Genomic DNA, 16,328 nt, shown 5'->3' on the forward strand with positions numbered 1-16,328 from the left:
CTGGACATACTTAGACTGATTTATTTTAACTTGATGTGAGGCTTTTATTATTTGGTTACCTGATGTTTTTTTTTGTTTTTTTTTCATTTTTCACTTTTTTTTGCATTTTGATTCATAACGGTCGATTTGTGGCTATTTTGTTCAAGGTTTTGTCATTTTCAGACATGCTTTGACTGATTTGGTTCAGAGTTGGTATAGTGACAGGGCATAATGGTTGACATGTGTATTTCCGGTTTGATTGTTTTTGACAAATGGCTGAAGTTAATATAACAAATACTGTGGAATACTTTATTTTCGCTGGAATCAATTTTCGCTGAAAAGGCTTTTTGGCCGTTTTGTATGGAATTTATTTTCACTGATTTTTGATGAGTTTAATGTGAAATATAGGAAAAAAAGTATATTCGCTAGATTTTATTTCCACGGAATCATCCCTATAGCGAAAATAAATTGCAAGCGAAAATAAAGTATTCTACAGTAGTCATAATTTTTGTGCTTTTGGTATGATGGTTTAACCTGCAGGATTACTGATACACATGATGGACTGGTAGCAATTTTTTTTCTTGCATATCCATAATAGAAGGCTATTTTACCAATGAGAGTTTGCAGATTAACTGATAATTCTATGTTCTTTAAACATTTTTAGCATTTTGTCTGATTGAATTGCTATTCTGTGTCTCGCCTTTTCAAATCTGACCATTTTTTTATTTTGATTATATATATATATCACTGCACTATTATTTGGGAACATTAATACAGTACATGTAGTATTAATTGGGGAACGCTTAGTACTTATCTTGTCAAATTTTGCTTAGATATGTTGCTGTACTACTAACTTTTACATGTATACAAATTTAGTTCTATTATTTTTAAGGGACATTTTGATAAATGCAGTACATGTAGTATCATACAATGAACATTAATTTTTGTTATGGAATTATGATTTCAGCCAGTATTTTCTGCCCAAAATGTTTAGATGTATTATTGCATTGTTTCTGGACTCTTATACTCACTTTTGCTAATATGCAAAGATATTGTGTTGTTGGTTTGTATCCATTCATCTATATTTATTTAATCTAGAGTCTCAATGGGCAACTTTGTAATAGTTTGAAGAATACATTTCCATGCATATTACTTCAGACATGCCTAGAGTAACATTTCAACATTCATACTTGTATATCATGGCATGCAGTCATTTTGTCAAAACAAATTGCTTGTGGTCCCATTATGGTTTTTAAAATGTACTACAATCGGGCATTTTGAAATGTCTGCAACCAGTACTTAATGTAATCTCATTTTCAAAACTCACTGAAGGTCTGACATGTTAATAACTGAGACTGTGCCATGCATGGCTTGTTTATTATTGTTTATTATCATTAAAGAGTCATGTTAGCCAAAGCATTCTTTCTGCGTATTTTTTTTTAAAAGGCATGTCAATAACTGTTCTCCCACCTATTTTGTCTACCCCTTCCAATAAAAATTTTCCCCATGTACTGAAGATTTTTAATCAGTTCAAAATTATTCCCTTTTTTCACATTTAAATAGCACTTCAACTGACTCATAATAACACAATGTCGCTTGAACGATTTTTGACCTAGATATTTATTTATTTATTCATTACACAGTTCGAGCAAAACCATTAACAGAACTGGAAAAAATAAACAATACATAAAGAAAATACAAATATAAGCAGATAAACATCAACATGACAAAGTAACACAATAAAATTAAAAATAATTATACAGTACAGTTTTAAAACTATATAAAGATGAAAAAATATCAATATTACATTTAAATGAAATGTCATTTAATAATGTCATACACCTTAAAAGTGACGAATGCTTCCTGCAGTTGACTGATCCACAGTCAGGTTTAAAAAACGAATGGTTTGCGTCTCAAACACCTATTTGGAACAAAAGTAAATATTGGCAAGAATAGCAGGGCAGTCATAAGAAGAATTAACAATTTTATATAAAAAGAGAAGATCAAGAATAGTTCTGATAAAAGAGGAATGTTAAAAAGTTTGCAATAAATGGGATAACATGAAATACTACAATGCACACGTAACTGATAGCTAAAAACCTGTAACCATCAACTAACCACAAGGATAGCGAATGTGTGATCAGATCACATAAAATAATGATGGGAGGAGAGATAAAATTATATATATGAAGCAAGAACTTGAGCTGAATGCAAATGGACTTTAGGTAATTATGATGATTTGATTTCTTTATAGCCATCACAATTCACAAAACGCACACATGCACAAAACGGTTTTATTAGTGGCCATCAAGGTTCATCAATTTAAATGCTTGCAAGAATCAATGAAATTTAAAAAAATGTTTTTTTCATGTGCGACCTGTTTGAGGACGTGCATCCTCTGTGTTAAAGGCGAGACAACATGTTCCCTTTATAGCAGCTGTGGATTTATTCTGTGTCTACTTGGATGTTCTAATCTTGGTGTTTTTTCAGTGATTTCTCTAGGTGCAATCCAAATACAGTTGGTGGTCTTGTTTTCCAAAGTTTTGCAAGAGTTTTAACTGGCCAACATGTGCGTTTCCATGTGGTTTATTACTGGCATGTTGATTTCCCAGTTTTCAACTTTGTTTACCATTTTCATATAGCAATCTCATATGTTTGCATTGTCGAGTTCAAATTAGTGGAATGAGCCCTACATAGCTTTACATACTGTGGCGCCGCCAACGTCGGTCAATGGACACAATCGGTTGGCATGGCGTAAATGCACTTGTTGGCATTCTTGACTTTTGACTGCTGTTTTTTTTTTCAAATATTTTATATTAATTGCTTCTGATATGCTCTTAAGTTACTTAATATCCGTCTGCAATTCTGAACTGTAGTCATATTTTCCGATCATGAGTCGTATGTTTTAAATAACTCACCGTGACTAGTGTTTTGCATTATGACGTATATTAATACAATGTTCCACATACTGTAAATATTTTCCTTTTTTATTTATTTCGCTATTTCGTTATTTCACTATTTCGCTATTTCGTTATTTCGTTATTTCGCTATTTCGTTATTTCGCTATTTCGTTATTTCGCTTTCCAGCATTTACAGGAAACGCGTTGCACGTGATACATTTTGTAAACCGCCTTGACTCAATGACTATTCTTCCACTGCTGTTAGAGCATTCGTTGTTTCTCTCCTCCAATGTAACGTCTTCAAAGATCTCAACAAAGTGGCCCTTTACACGTTCACATGATAACGCACAATACGCCATAAATTACAAAACTATGAATTTACAAGCTTTGTTCGTGACTGAAACAATTAATTACATAAAGTACTCATTATTAAAAATCATACAGTATTTGCATAACAGCACCACAAGAGGGCGTTATGTCACACAAACTGCACCTGTGCATATCAAAGTTGGGTTTGAAGTTACAGTTTCATTTTTGTTTTTTGTGCAGTTGTGTGAGCAAGTAATAAAAATTAACTATAATTATTTTAATATGGCTATGTATGCATTTATGCGTGTGATAAACTAAGATCCATAAAAATACAGTTTTCATCACAATATTTCATTATATTGATTTTTTTTTAAATCAAAACCTATTTCTAATTGCGTTTTTTGTTCGCCCATTCTCCCTCCATGGTTCGCCATAGAGTCACGTGTATTAACGTAATCTGCGTATAATTATATCAGCATTTTAATTTTCTGAACACATCGTTCTGATTGATTCTGATTCATACACCCACAGTCCCTCTATCATAGATAGACTGATAGAGGGACTGTGGAGTGACATACACATTCAAAGCAGATCATGACCGAAATCTCAGACCACTTTCAGTGGTCTGATCCGAAATGCACTTGCATATGTAACAACACATTGTACTAAATCTGAACAAAATCCATCCATGCATGACTGAGATCCGGTTCCGGAATTGTGAAAATACGTGATTTTTATGCATTTTTGGCCTTAGAATGGCCATCATTCAGCTATTGTTAAGCGGATCATGAAACAAATGCACATATCTATTTGTGACATGATATATCATGTGCGTGTGAAGTTTGAACTTGATCAATCCAGACATGTCTCGGATAAGGATCCAGAACTGAATTCTTTAAAACAAAATGGCCGCCAGTCGGCCATTTCGAACTTGACCCGAAAAAAAATGACATGCATCAAGGTTCTATTATGTTTAATGTATGTACCAAATTTGAACAAATTCCGTCCATGCATAACTGAGATCCGGGTTCGGAATGGTGAAAATGTGCGATTTCAATGCATTTTCGGTCTTAAAACGGCCGCCATTTGGCTATCGTTAATGAGATCATGAAACAAATGCACATACATATTTGTGAGATGATGTACCTTGTGTGTGTGAAGTTTAAACTCGATCAATCCAGGCATGTCTCAGATGCGGATACAGAACTGAATTCTTTAAAACAAAATGGCCGCCAGTCGGCCATTTCAAACCCGATCCACACAAAAAATGACGTGCATCAAGGTCCTATTATGTTTAATGTATGTACCAAATTTGAACAAAATCCGTCCATGCATAACTCAGATCCGGGTCCGGAATGGTGAAAATGTGCGATTTTAATGCATTTTCGGCCTTAAAGCGGCCGCCATTTGGCTATCGTTAATGAGATCATGAAACAAATGCACATACATATTTGTGACATGATGTACCTTGTGTGTGTGAAGTTTGAACTCGATCAATCCAGGCATGTCTCAGATACGGATCCAGAACTGAATTCTTTAAAACAAAATGGCCGCCAGTCGGCCATTTCAAACCCGATCCACACAAAAAATGACGTGCATCAAGGTCCTATTATGTTTAATGTATGTACCAAATTTGAACAAAATCCGTCCATGCATAACTGAGATCCGGGTCCGGAATGGTGAAAATGTGCGATTTTGATGCATTTTCGGCCTTAAAATGGCCGCTATTCGGCTATCGTTAATCGGATCATGAAAAAAATGCATGTGCGTATGTCCCATATAATGTGTGATGTATGAGTGAAGTTTGAACTTAATCGGTCCATGCATGTTCGAGATACAGGTGATCACGGACGTACGGACGCACGGATGCACGGACGCACACAGGGCAATACATAAGTCCGAACGGGGACTAATAAGGGGGGGGGGTGTTGATCTAGTTTGCAGTGCATTAGAAAAACAATATATTAAAAAGTGAAAGCAGAATTTGTTACTTGTACTGAAAACCTGGATTTATTGATTTACACGATTTAGAATCTAGCAATACCGTGATGATGGGGGTTGTGTGAATAAAACCATGGATACAAAATAATAATAGATATTAACGAGAAAATTACTTATTACAAACATATTTTGAAGGAGAAAAAAACATTACGAAAAACTTTATGGTGGCCTAATGAATATTCATAACATGGTTCTGGGTGTCATGACATCAGCACAGAGCAAACAATCAACGAGGAACGATTAAATATTGTTAACCGCGTTTCGAAGTATAGCGGGTAACTATTGTCTGTGCGAGATGGCAAACAGACGGGTATGGTATGTGGGGGTCATGTGACAAGGGGTATTTAAGTGGAGGACAGAAGGTTGAACGTCAATCTAGGCCAGTCTCGCTACAGTGCAGTTTTCAACTTGTTGTTTTGTAAGTTTGTTGTATAATACAGGGCGACACCCGCCACCTTCCCCTGGGCACGATCGACAGTGCGACGGGTACAGGTTTCCAGGTAGTTTTTCCTCAAAGGGTTTTTTATTCCTGGTTTTACCTGGGCGGTCGGCGTGCCAGTAACGGGGGTTACTATTTTGTCGATGTTTTTTGTCAGTTATTTTAAATGTTTATTTAACCAAGTAATGTTGATTTCGAGCATCAATAGTCGATCTTTTTTGCAGTTCATGTAAGTTATTTTTTCTCTCATTTAGTTTATTTCAATTTGAACACTACATGCAATGTAATGGCAGCCGTTTTTAGTCGGCTTTATTAGTATGTTTTGTTAAATACTAGTAAATGGTTCGCCGGACCGACTGCACATACGTGGCCGAACCTGGCATGAACCTTACCTTATGTAAGTGTGTGTTGTACATTGTCGGATGTGACGAGTCTAGTAAAGACCAAAGAAATTCTATTGACGGTTGTAGAAGCCGAAAATGTGCTTACAGTTATGCCAAACTAAAAAAAGTCCAGGTGCGTTCTGGCTTTACCGCGGAATTTTATAGAGCACTTTAGGGCCGGTTTAGCATCGGGGTTCAACGACGTATACGTGGCTGTAGAGATAAAATAATAATAATAGCTGTAATATAATGACGTGTATAGTGCCCTCCCCTACTCTACAACACGTATGTTTATGGGAGATCGTGAAGTTATGCGGTACAAACATTTTACTATTAACTTGAATTATAGATTCCGTAAACGGGTGAACATTTTAAACACTAGAGTTGGGGGTTTTCTGTTGTTTTTTCCCAATTGCAGCTTGGGCTTGAAAAAGAGGGAACTTTCTTACGCCATACCTTTCATAAGCAGTTAAATATGCGATCTGCCAAAACCTCAGGCTAAACAGAATACCGTACAGCGCTGATCGATATTCTGATTTTCATTTACCGGTACTATCAGTTTGAGTGTCTAGCGCCCCAAGTGTTCACTTATTGAATAAAGCAAGAACAGTCGTATAATACTGCGTTATTGTGATTTGTTATTATTGCCATAATTGTATTTCTCTTCGCGCACATCGATTCCCACCTCTGGTGTCAGAAGAGCTGTAGCGAATCAAGAACACGCTCCCAAAGGAGTGTATTATTAAATCTGCATTGAAAATAAGCTTACAGCTCACATGTACCACAGTTCATCTATCCCTAGACTGGAAACAATAGGAGTGTGAGATGCTTACGTTCAGTAAGGAAAATGTATGAAAATGATCCACAAGATCAAAATCACCATCAGCACTTTTCATGTTGAAATTGACAACCCCGATACCCAGGATCGAAATCTACAACGCCGGTATTTTTTCACGTTAAAATCGACAGCACTGGAATTTTTATGTAGAAATAGACAATACCGGTAATTTTTTTATGTTGAAATGGACAACACCGATAGCCTAGATCGAAATCGACAACACCGGTATATTTTTTACGTCGAATACTAAATCGAGTTGGTATTCGGGTGAGTTGGTTTAAGTGCCCCTACCCTGTCACAAAGTATTGAAAAAAAATCTCATAGTTCCACAGGGAGAAAAAACACATAGAATAATTCTGCCAGAAACATTATAATCTCGACCAAATCACTGTGACCGTGCATGGAGGTAAAAAGAGAAGGAATCGCAGCAAAAATAATCCTCCTAAAATGTGTTTACTGATTACGTACAGTACCTCCTAGGCAAGCTACAACGAATCCCTCAAATGCGAGATGCTCAAATTCAGTGATCGCATGTAGGAATAGAAATCATCGCATTTAGGGATAAAAATGGTCGCATATAGGAATGGAAATCATTGCACTTAGGGATAAAAATGGTCGCATGTAGGAATCGAAATCATCGCACTTAGGGATAAAAATTGTCGCTTGTAGGAATCGAAATCATCGTACTTAGGCCCGGGGATAAAAATGGTCGCATGTAGGAATCGAAATCATCGCATTTAGGATAAAAATGGTCGCATGTAGGAATCGAAATCATCGCACTTAGGGATAAAAATGGTCGCATGTAGGAATCGATATTACAAAATGTAATAATATAGGACGTTAATTTTGGCATGGATACCGCACCATATTATGGACGTTGATTTTGGCATGGATACCGCACCATATTATGGACGTTAATTTTGGCATGGATACCGCGCCATATTATGGACGTTGATTTTGGCATGGATACCGCACCATATTATGGACGTTAATTTTGGCATGGATACCGCGCCATATTATGGACGTTAATTTTGGCACGGATACCGCGCCATATTATGGACGTTAATTTTGGCATGGATACCGCGCCATAGGAAGGGTTGGAGGAATTTGGTATTTACAATGTTTTCACATATGATTTCAAACCAGTTAGTATAATGATTGACTTTCTATGAATAAAACGGTAGATTCAATGTCACACATCACAGGATACTAAAACCTGCAAGTTGTTTACAGAGGATTTTTCTCTCATTCTCGATTTCTGTGAAGCCAACAATGCAATTCTGTGCAACTATCAGTTGTATGAGAAACTCAGGAAGTCAACAGTCATATGTACTATGCTCATAACACTAAATATAACTTAACACCTATAACTAACCGTTATAGGACAGATTAGATTAAAGTGCCTGAAAAATGCTTTTACATCACATTTACAGATTTGTGACTGTTAACACTTGTTGCCTGAATGTTAGTTTTAACACAACATGTCTGTTTGGTCAAAGGGTCCAGCATAAATGTCATTGAAAGCTACTAATCTAACAGGAATCATTGTCAGTTTCCACTGCACCATGGGATGGGTCGCTTAACATATGTCGATAGGTCCAGCATCAATATCATTGAAAGCTACTAATCTAACAGGAATCATTGTGAGTTTCTACTGCAATGTGGGATAGGTCGCTTAACATGTCGATAGATCCAGCATCAATGTCGTTGGAAGCTACTAATCTAACAGGAATCATTGTCAGTTTCCACTGCACCATGGGATGGATCGCTTAACATGTTGATAGATCCAGCATCAATGTCATTGAAAGCTACTAATCTAACAATAATCATTGTGAGTTTCTACTGCACCATGGGATGGGTCACTTAACATGTTGATAGATCCAGCATCAATGTCGTTGGAAGCTACTAATCTAACAGGAATCATTGTCAGTTTCCACTGCACCATGGGATGGATCGCTTAACATGTTGATAGATCCAGCATCAATGTCATTGAAAGCTACTAATCTAACAGGAATCATTGTGAGTTTCCACTGCACCATGGGATGGATCGCTTAACATGTTGATGTTGATGTTAACATGTTGATAGATCACAAATCACAAAACTGAAAATAACATCAAGATGCAATAAAAACTAACAAAACTAGCAAGAAAATCACGTAACCGAAAGAATCAATCGATGCACGCGAAAAAAAAGGCTAATAAAGAAAAGCAAAATAACGATTCGAGAAAAAGCAAATAAAATTTAAAAAAAAAATAAATAAAATAAAACATTCACTTGCGAAAAAGCCCACCTCGGACAACAAGCAATGAAAAGGGTGGGTGGGTGGGGAAATCAAAAAGTTCACGGTTGACTTGAAAGCAACAAAAGACGCTACTAACTAACAATACAAAATTGCGCATGCGTGAAACAATCAATTTGCATAAATACAACAAGACAATTGCGCATGCGCGCAGTGCAAATAAGAAAATTCACGGGAATAATTAACCATTTTGAAATACAAAATTACACAATTATTCTCTCAGATCAAACAAAACACAACAAGAGTTTTGGCGGATAATTAATTTCGTTTTATTCACTAACGAAACAATGAGTTTTGCTGATCATGTTCGCCAGCCAACAAGACAAAAAGGCCAAAATAATAAAAAAAACACCAAAACTGAAATCAAAGAGTCAGTGAGAGATTCCCTTCCTCAATTGCAGTGCGTATGCAGGCAGCAGTACGGAGACGATGGCCGAACGACGATTCCATATACAATAAGTACGCTTGAGAAGACCAATCTCCTTGAGCTTTGACTGCATCCGGCTCAGCCCCTGATTGGAAGGCAAATGACGCACCGCCACGGCGAAAACTGTGTCCGGAATATGAGGCTGGATCAAGGCCAATCGCCTTCAGTAACAAAGACAGATGATTAGCGAAAGCTTGATGCGTTAGTGGATGAAGAGTGCCAGTCGTAGTCAGAATGAGGAAGGCAGGTGCATCGCGTGGAGCAGGCATCATCAAGACCATGCGTTTATATGCTGCCACTGGGCACAGCGGAGAGCCAGAGATTGCCAGCACAGGCACGTGCAACACCTTATCGCCAAACTGGATAGTTTTGGACCAGGTAACCCTGACCACAAGACCAATGCCATTGAGACGAATTTCCCACGAGTGAGATGCATGCTGGCATTAAAGTCTGATGCAGAGCGTGGAACCACATTAGACTTCCTAAAGAAAGTGAAAAAGCACAGCAGGAATGCTGCCCAAAGCGTAACGTGAAGCGGGCGACGAAGATCAAGCAGACTGTGAATACGTAGTAAGATTTCTGGGGTGATTGGCAGCTTCCGCCGAACCAGATGTGGGGACAAACGTTGAATCCCGCGCAGCACTAGCTTCAATTCAAAGTTGCTGAGTGATGGAGGTTCCAAGCCCATAAACAGATGCAATAGACGAACACCGTTGAGATAATTGCGAATAGAAGCGGTCGATGCGAATGAGCGAGAGAGAAACTGCGTATACCGAATAAGTGTCTGAGGAGCTGCTGGGAGAGGTATCACCACGAAGAATCGACAAAACAGGAGAAATGCTCGCCACTGTGACATAATGTTACGAAGATAACCAGTTGAAAACGCAGACTGCAAGGATCGCTTGGCTTGAACGTCCAAAGACACAAGAGAATCAACTGGACCTGCACAGGAATAGAAAACAAATAGTTATTACCATGGTGCGGTGAATTTAAAGTCATCAATTGACACTGCCGCCTCAGACAACCCAAATGTGGACTGCAACTTCGCAACCCGTGCCTGGAATTTCGGCAAGAGATGTGACCGACTTGGAGCATCAGCCAGATTCGTGGCACTAGCAACATGGATTGCTCGGAGGTCAAATTCATAACGTGCTTGGACGAATGCGATTTCCCGAAGACAGCTCAAGGCAAAGGAAGAATGGCAGCGGTGATTGTTGATAAGCGCGACTGTAGTTGTATTGTCTGAGGCAATCTGGATGCGGAGTCTAGTCCAGCGTGTAGCCCAGAGCTTCAGAGCGATGACCACTGCAAGAAGTTCCAGACAGTTGATGGATAGATCCATATCGATGATATGCATGGGAAATGGTGTGCGATAAAACTGGTTAACTGTAATGCCGCCGCAGCCTGTGAGACAAGCATCTGTGCATAAAACAGTATCTGGTGCAGACCAGGGTTGGTTGAGGATCATCGATATGCCATTATACTTGGACAGAAATGTCTGCCACCAAAGCAAATCACGGCGAAATTCATCATTGACAGCAATTCGCGAATGTTTGTCCGGAATAGAACGTAAAGTCTCTAACATCCGCGAGATGAAAAGTCTGCCTGGACGAACGCAATTTGAAACATACGAAAGCAAACCAATCAGGCTCTGAAGGTCGGAACGTGAGCAAGTTGTGCGATTATTCCATAGAGATAACTCCTGATCGACCTTCACCAGCTTATCCTCTGGCACAGAAATGGTCATATCAACTGTGTCAAAACAAGAACCTAGGAACACCATACGAGTAGATGGGGAAACTGCCTTGGCAACTGACTCGTTCAGACCTAGCTCCTGCAAAACTGCGCCAAGTGTCTCAAATGCAGCGCGAGCATTGCAAGGGTGTGCAGCCCCCCCAAAATCATCAATGTAATTAATAATGTCAAACCCGCGAGACTGGACAATATGACGGACTGCATTAGTAGCACGCTGACACATCAGAGCAGCTGTGCGAAGTCTGAATGGTGGGGCAATATCGAAGTAATATTTGCTGTCCTAGTTGTAGCCAAGTAAACTGTAATCAGATGGGTCCACGCGGAGTTGACGGTAGGCCCGACTAAGATCTCGCTTGAAGAGCAAGCAACCAGGACCCAGTAAACGGATTTGATCAGTCATTGAATCGACGGTGGGGTAATGCAACTTAAACTCCTGCCCCAAATACTCATGGCTGGGAATGCCATCATTCACTGAGTAGCCCTCAGGAAAACCGAGATCCATAACAATGCGACGAGTGTTGGCATCCTTCTTGTCTACAGTCATTAAAGGTGATGTAGTGAGGGGTGTTGAGAATGGAGGTGCATCAAACGGACCAATTGCTGCGCCGAAGGAGCGTTCTGTAGCCAAGTAGCGTTCCACATGGTCTGGGAAAGAAATAGCAGAGTTGTGGTTTGCCGCGTGTGATGTTGGTAAATAATCACACGAGTAACTGATCGGCCAGCCGAATTCAAGGAAATCACAAATATCATCAGTGTAATCTTGAAGCAAGATACGCCAGTTGTGCATGTTGAGAGACGGGAAGGGACAGGAATGCGAGCACCCAGATAATTGTATGTACCTGTTGCCTTGATGTGGTTATGTAAATCCACGAAGTAAGCAGGTGGATGGCAGTCAGCCATGGATGTGGTGCCGTTAATGCAAGTAATATCTGTGCCCTTGTAGTCATTAATGCTTGTACCTGTACTAAACTGATTGCTGCCTGTGACATGCGTGGTGTCACCGTAAATATTATTGTTGACCGTAACAGCATCGAAATGTGGCATAATATTGTCAGTAGAAATACCACCCATGTGACTGCCACCTGAGACATTAATGGTATCAATGCCTCTGTAATCGCTGATCACAGTAGGTGCAGAATCAGGCTGAGAATTAATAATGTCCGTAGTATTTGCACCAATGTATATGTTATCTGGCACATTACTGGTGTTGATGTATTCGTAATCGCTGACTGCTGTGGGCGAAGAATCAGTATGTGGAATAGAATAAATGTCAGTTGTATTTGCACCCATGTGACTGCTACCCGAGATATTTCCAGTGTCAATGCATTTGTAATTGCTGACCGTGGTGGGTGGAGAAGCAGAATGAAAATTAATAATGTTAGAGGTACCGCTGTGATTGCTACCCGAGACATTAACGGTGTTGATGCATTTGTAATTGCTGACCGGTGTAGGTGGTGAATCATTATGTTGAATAAAAACGTCAGTAGTATTTGCACCCATGTTACTGCTACTTGAGACATTTCCAGTATTGATGCATTTGTAATTGCTGACTGCAGTGGGTGGAGAAACCAAATGTGACTTAACGGTATTGATGCATTTGTAATTGCTGACCGCAGTAGGTGATGAGGAGCAGGCATCACTGATGTCAATTTTACCAGTGGCAGCAGACTTGAATGTTGTTTTATCCAGTCACGCCGAAGTTGACATGTCCTTTCCTTTTTTAATTTTTGAATCTGTCTCAGGCTTCTGTTTGCAATGTAACTCGCTGTGTGCATTAAAGCGATTCCTGTATGTGAAGCAGTAGTTACAGATGTGACGATATTTGCAGGGGTCAAACGAGCATGACCCAGTTTCATTGAATGCAGTGCAAATGGAAATGTTATTGTTACTCGAACTTGTAGCAGCAGATCCTTTGTTCATAGCAACAGGCTGTGACTTCAACTTATCCGGTGAAAAATCAAAGAAAACTTCTTTGACATCGGCGAAAGAATCTAACCACGAACGCCTGTGTGACTCAACCAAGCGTATCACAGCTGCATTGTAGCTACGTACAACTTGCCATTTGTATTGCGGCAATTTAACGAAAATGTCATGCAAGAGCTGAAGTCTCCCATTGCGCTCTGTTACAGACAAACTCGGGTTCTGTAACAACAACGTGTATCCTTGCAAGAATTGTTCCAGTGTCAAGTCATCATATTTTAATTCGTTTGAAGTGTAGAAACTTGCAATGTAATGCTCCGGTGAATTAGTAAATTGGCGATCCTTTGTCTTCATGGCCGTGGCGTGGGGTATTGTTCTACCAAAATGATCAAAACGCCACTCACCAGCATTGTGTTGTTCATCACCAACTGTCCTGTCTACGCCGACCATCGATGCGAGAGGGGCGAGTTCCTCTTCGACTTCCTCCCTAAGGTGGGTCATTTTCCGCAAATCGCCGAGACTGAAATTACCGGACGCACTGTGACTGTGTTGCCGTAGGTGATGGTGTATACCGGTGGCAGTGGACTCAACAGACGCCGAGTGATCGAATTCGCGTTCGAGTTTCGCCACTTCAGCTTCTAGACGAGTTTTCACTAGTCTGGCTTCGAGCAATTTCTTCTTTTGATGTAATGCCTGGAGATCTGATGTCAAGGAAACGAAATCGTCAGCGATGTGTGACTTTGAGTCCGAAGAAATATCGTTGTGTTGTCGTGGTGAAACAGACAAAGGAAACTGATCGGCGTCATCATCAGAAACTGGTCTACCATCGCAGTGTTTCCCTGGTTTACCCCAAAAGTGGTCTTTAACGGGTTGTCGGCATCCAGCGCATTTGTGTTTCCTTTTACCAGACGACATTGTGTAATTGCGAAGCGTAACAAAAGTTCGTAATTGAAAACGAAATCGAAAAGTTCACGGTTGACTTGAAAGCAACAAAGGACGCTACTAACTAACAATACAAAATTGCGCATGCGTGAAACAATCAATTTGCATAAATACAACAAGACAATTGCGCATGCGCGCAGTGCAAATAATAAAATTCACGGGAATAATTAACCATTTTGAAATACAAAATTACACAATGTCGTTGAAAGCTACTAATCTAACAGGAATCATTGTCAGTTTCCACTGCACCATGGGATGGATCACTTAACATGTTGATAGGTCCAGCATCAATGTCATTGAAAGCTACTAATCTAACAGGAATCATTGTCAGTTTCCACTGCACCATGGGATGGATCGCTTAACATGTCAATAGGTCCAGCATCAATAACATTGAAAGCTACTAATCTAACAGGAATCATTGTGAGTTTCTACTGCAACGTGGGATGGGTAGCTTAACATGTCAATAGGTGCAACATCAATGTCGTTGAAAGCTACTAATCTAACAGGAATCATTGTCAGTTTCCACTGCACCGTGGGATGGATCGCTTAACATGTCGATAGGTCCAGCATCAATATCATTGAAAGCTACTAATCTAACAGGAATCATTGTGAGTTTCCACTGCACCATGGGATAGGTCGCTTAACATGTTGATAGATTCAGCATCAATATCATTGAAAGCTACTAATCTAACAGGAATCATTGTCAGTTTCCACTACACCATGGGATGGGTCGCTTAACATGTTGATAGATCCAGCATCAATGTCGCAGCATCAATATCATTGAAAGCTACTAATCTAACAGGAATCATTGAGTTTCCACTGCACCATGGGATAGGTCGCTTAACATGTTGATAGATCCAGCATCAATGTCGTTGGAAGCTACTAATCTAACAGGAATCATTGTCAGTTTCTACTGCACCATGGGATGGGTCACTTAACATGTTGATATGTCCAGCATCAATGTCATTGAAAGCTACTAATCTAACAGGAATCATTGTGAGTTTCTACTGCACCGTGGGATGGATCGCTTAACATGTTGATAGATCCAGCATCAATATCATTGAAAGCTACTAATCTAACAGGAATCATTGTCAGTTTCCACTGCACCGTGGGATGGGTAGCTTAACATGTCGATAGGTCCAGCATCAATGTCATTGAAAGCTACTAATCTAACAGGAATCATTGTCAGTTTCTACTGCACCATGGGATGGGTCACTTAACATGTTGATAGATCCAGCATCAATGTCATTGAAAGCTACTAATCTAACAGGAATCATTGTGAGTTTCTACTGCACCATGGGATGGATCGCTTAACATGTCGATAGGTCCAGCATCAATATCATTGAAAGCTACTAATCTAACAGGAATCATTGTCAGTTTCCACTGCACCGTGGGATGGGTTGCTTAACATGTTGATAGATCCAGCATCAATGTCGCAGCATCAATGTCACAGCATCAATATCATTGAAAGCTACTAATCTAACAGGAATCATTGTGAGTTTCCACTGCACCATGGGATAGGTCGCTTAACATGTCGATAGATCCAGCATCAATGTCATTGAAAGCTACTAATCTAACAGGAATCATTGTCAGTTTCCACTGCACCATGGGATAGGTCGCTTAACATGTTGATAGATCCAGCATCAATGTCGTTGGAAGCTACTAATCTAACAGGAATCATTGTCAGTTTCTACTGCACCATGGGATGGGTCACTTAACATGTTGATAGGTCCAGCATCAATGTCATTGAAAGCTACTAATCTAACAGGAATCATTGTGAGTTTCTACTGCACCGTGGGATGGATCGCTTAACATGTTGATAGATCCAGCATCAATATCATTGAAAGCTACTAATCTAACAGGAATCATTGTCAGTTTCCACTGCACCGTGGGATGGGTAGCTTAACATGTCGATAGGTCCAGCATCAATGTCATTGAAAGCTACTAATCTAACAGGAATCATTGTCAGTTTCTACTGCACCATGGGATGGGTCACTTAACATGTTGATAGATCCAGCATCAATGTCATTGAAAGCTACTAATCTAACAGGAATCATTGTGAGTTTCTACTGCACCATGGGATGGATCGCTTAACATGTCGATAGGTCCAGCATCAATATCATTGAAAGCTACTA

The 16,328-nt window shown here is 39.6% G+C and overlaps 1 protein-coding gene across 1 annotated transcript; it reads right to left on the reverse strand.

Annotated features, from left to right (window-relative positions):
- Positions 1 to 10,546: 10,546 nt before the first annotated feature.
- On the reverse strand, positions 10,547 to 11,554 carry LOC146730176 (uncharacterized). The gene has a single exon (XM_085494467.1). The coding sequence runs from the start codon at positions 11,552 to 11,554 to the stop codon at positions 10,547 to 10,549; it is 1,008 nt and encodes a 335-aa protein (XP_085350593.1).
- Between the last annotated feature and the right edge of the window lie 4,774 nt (positions 11,555 to 16,328).

This window comes from Saccoglossus kowalevskii, chromosome 20 (assembly GCF_978046115.1).
Source record: "Saccoglossus kowalevskii chromosome 20, keSacKowa6.1, whole genome shotgun sequence".
NCBI lineage: Eukaryota > Metazoa > Hemichordata > Enteropneusta > Harrimaniidae > Saccoglossus > Saccoglossus kowalevskii.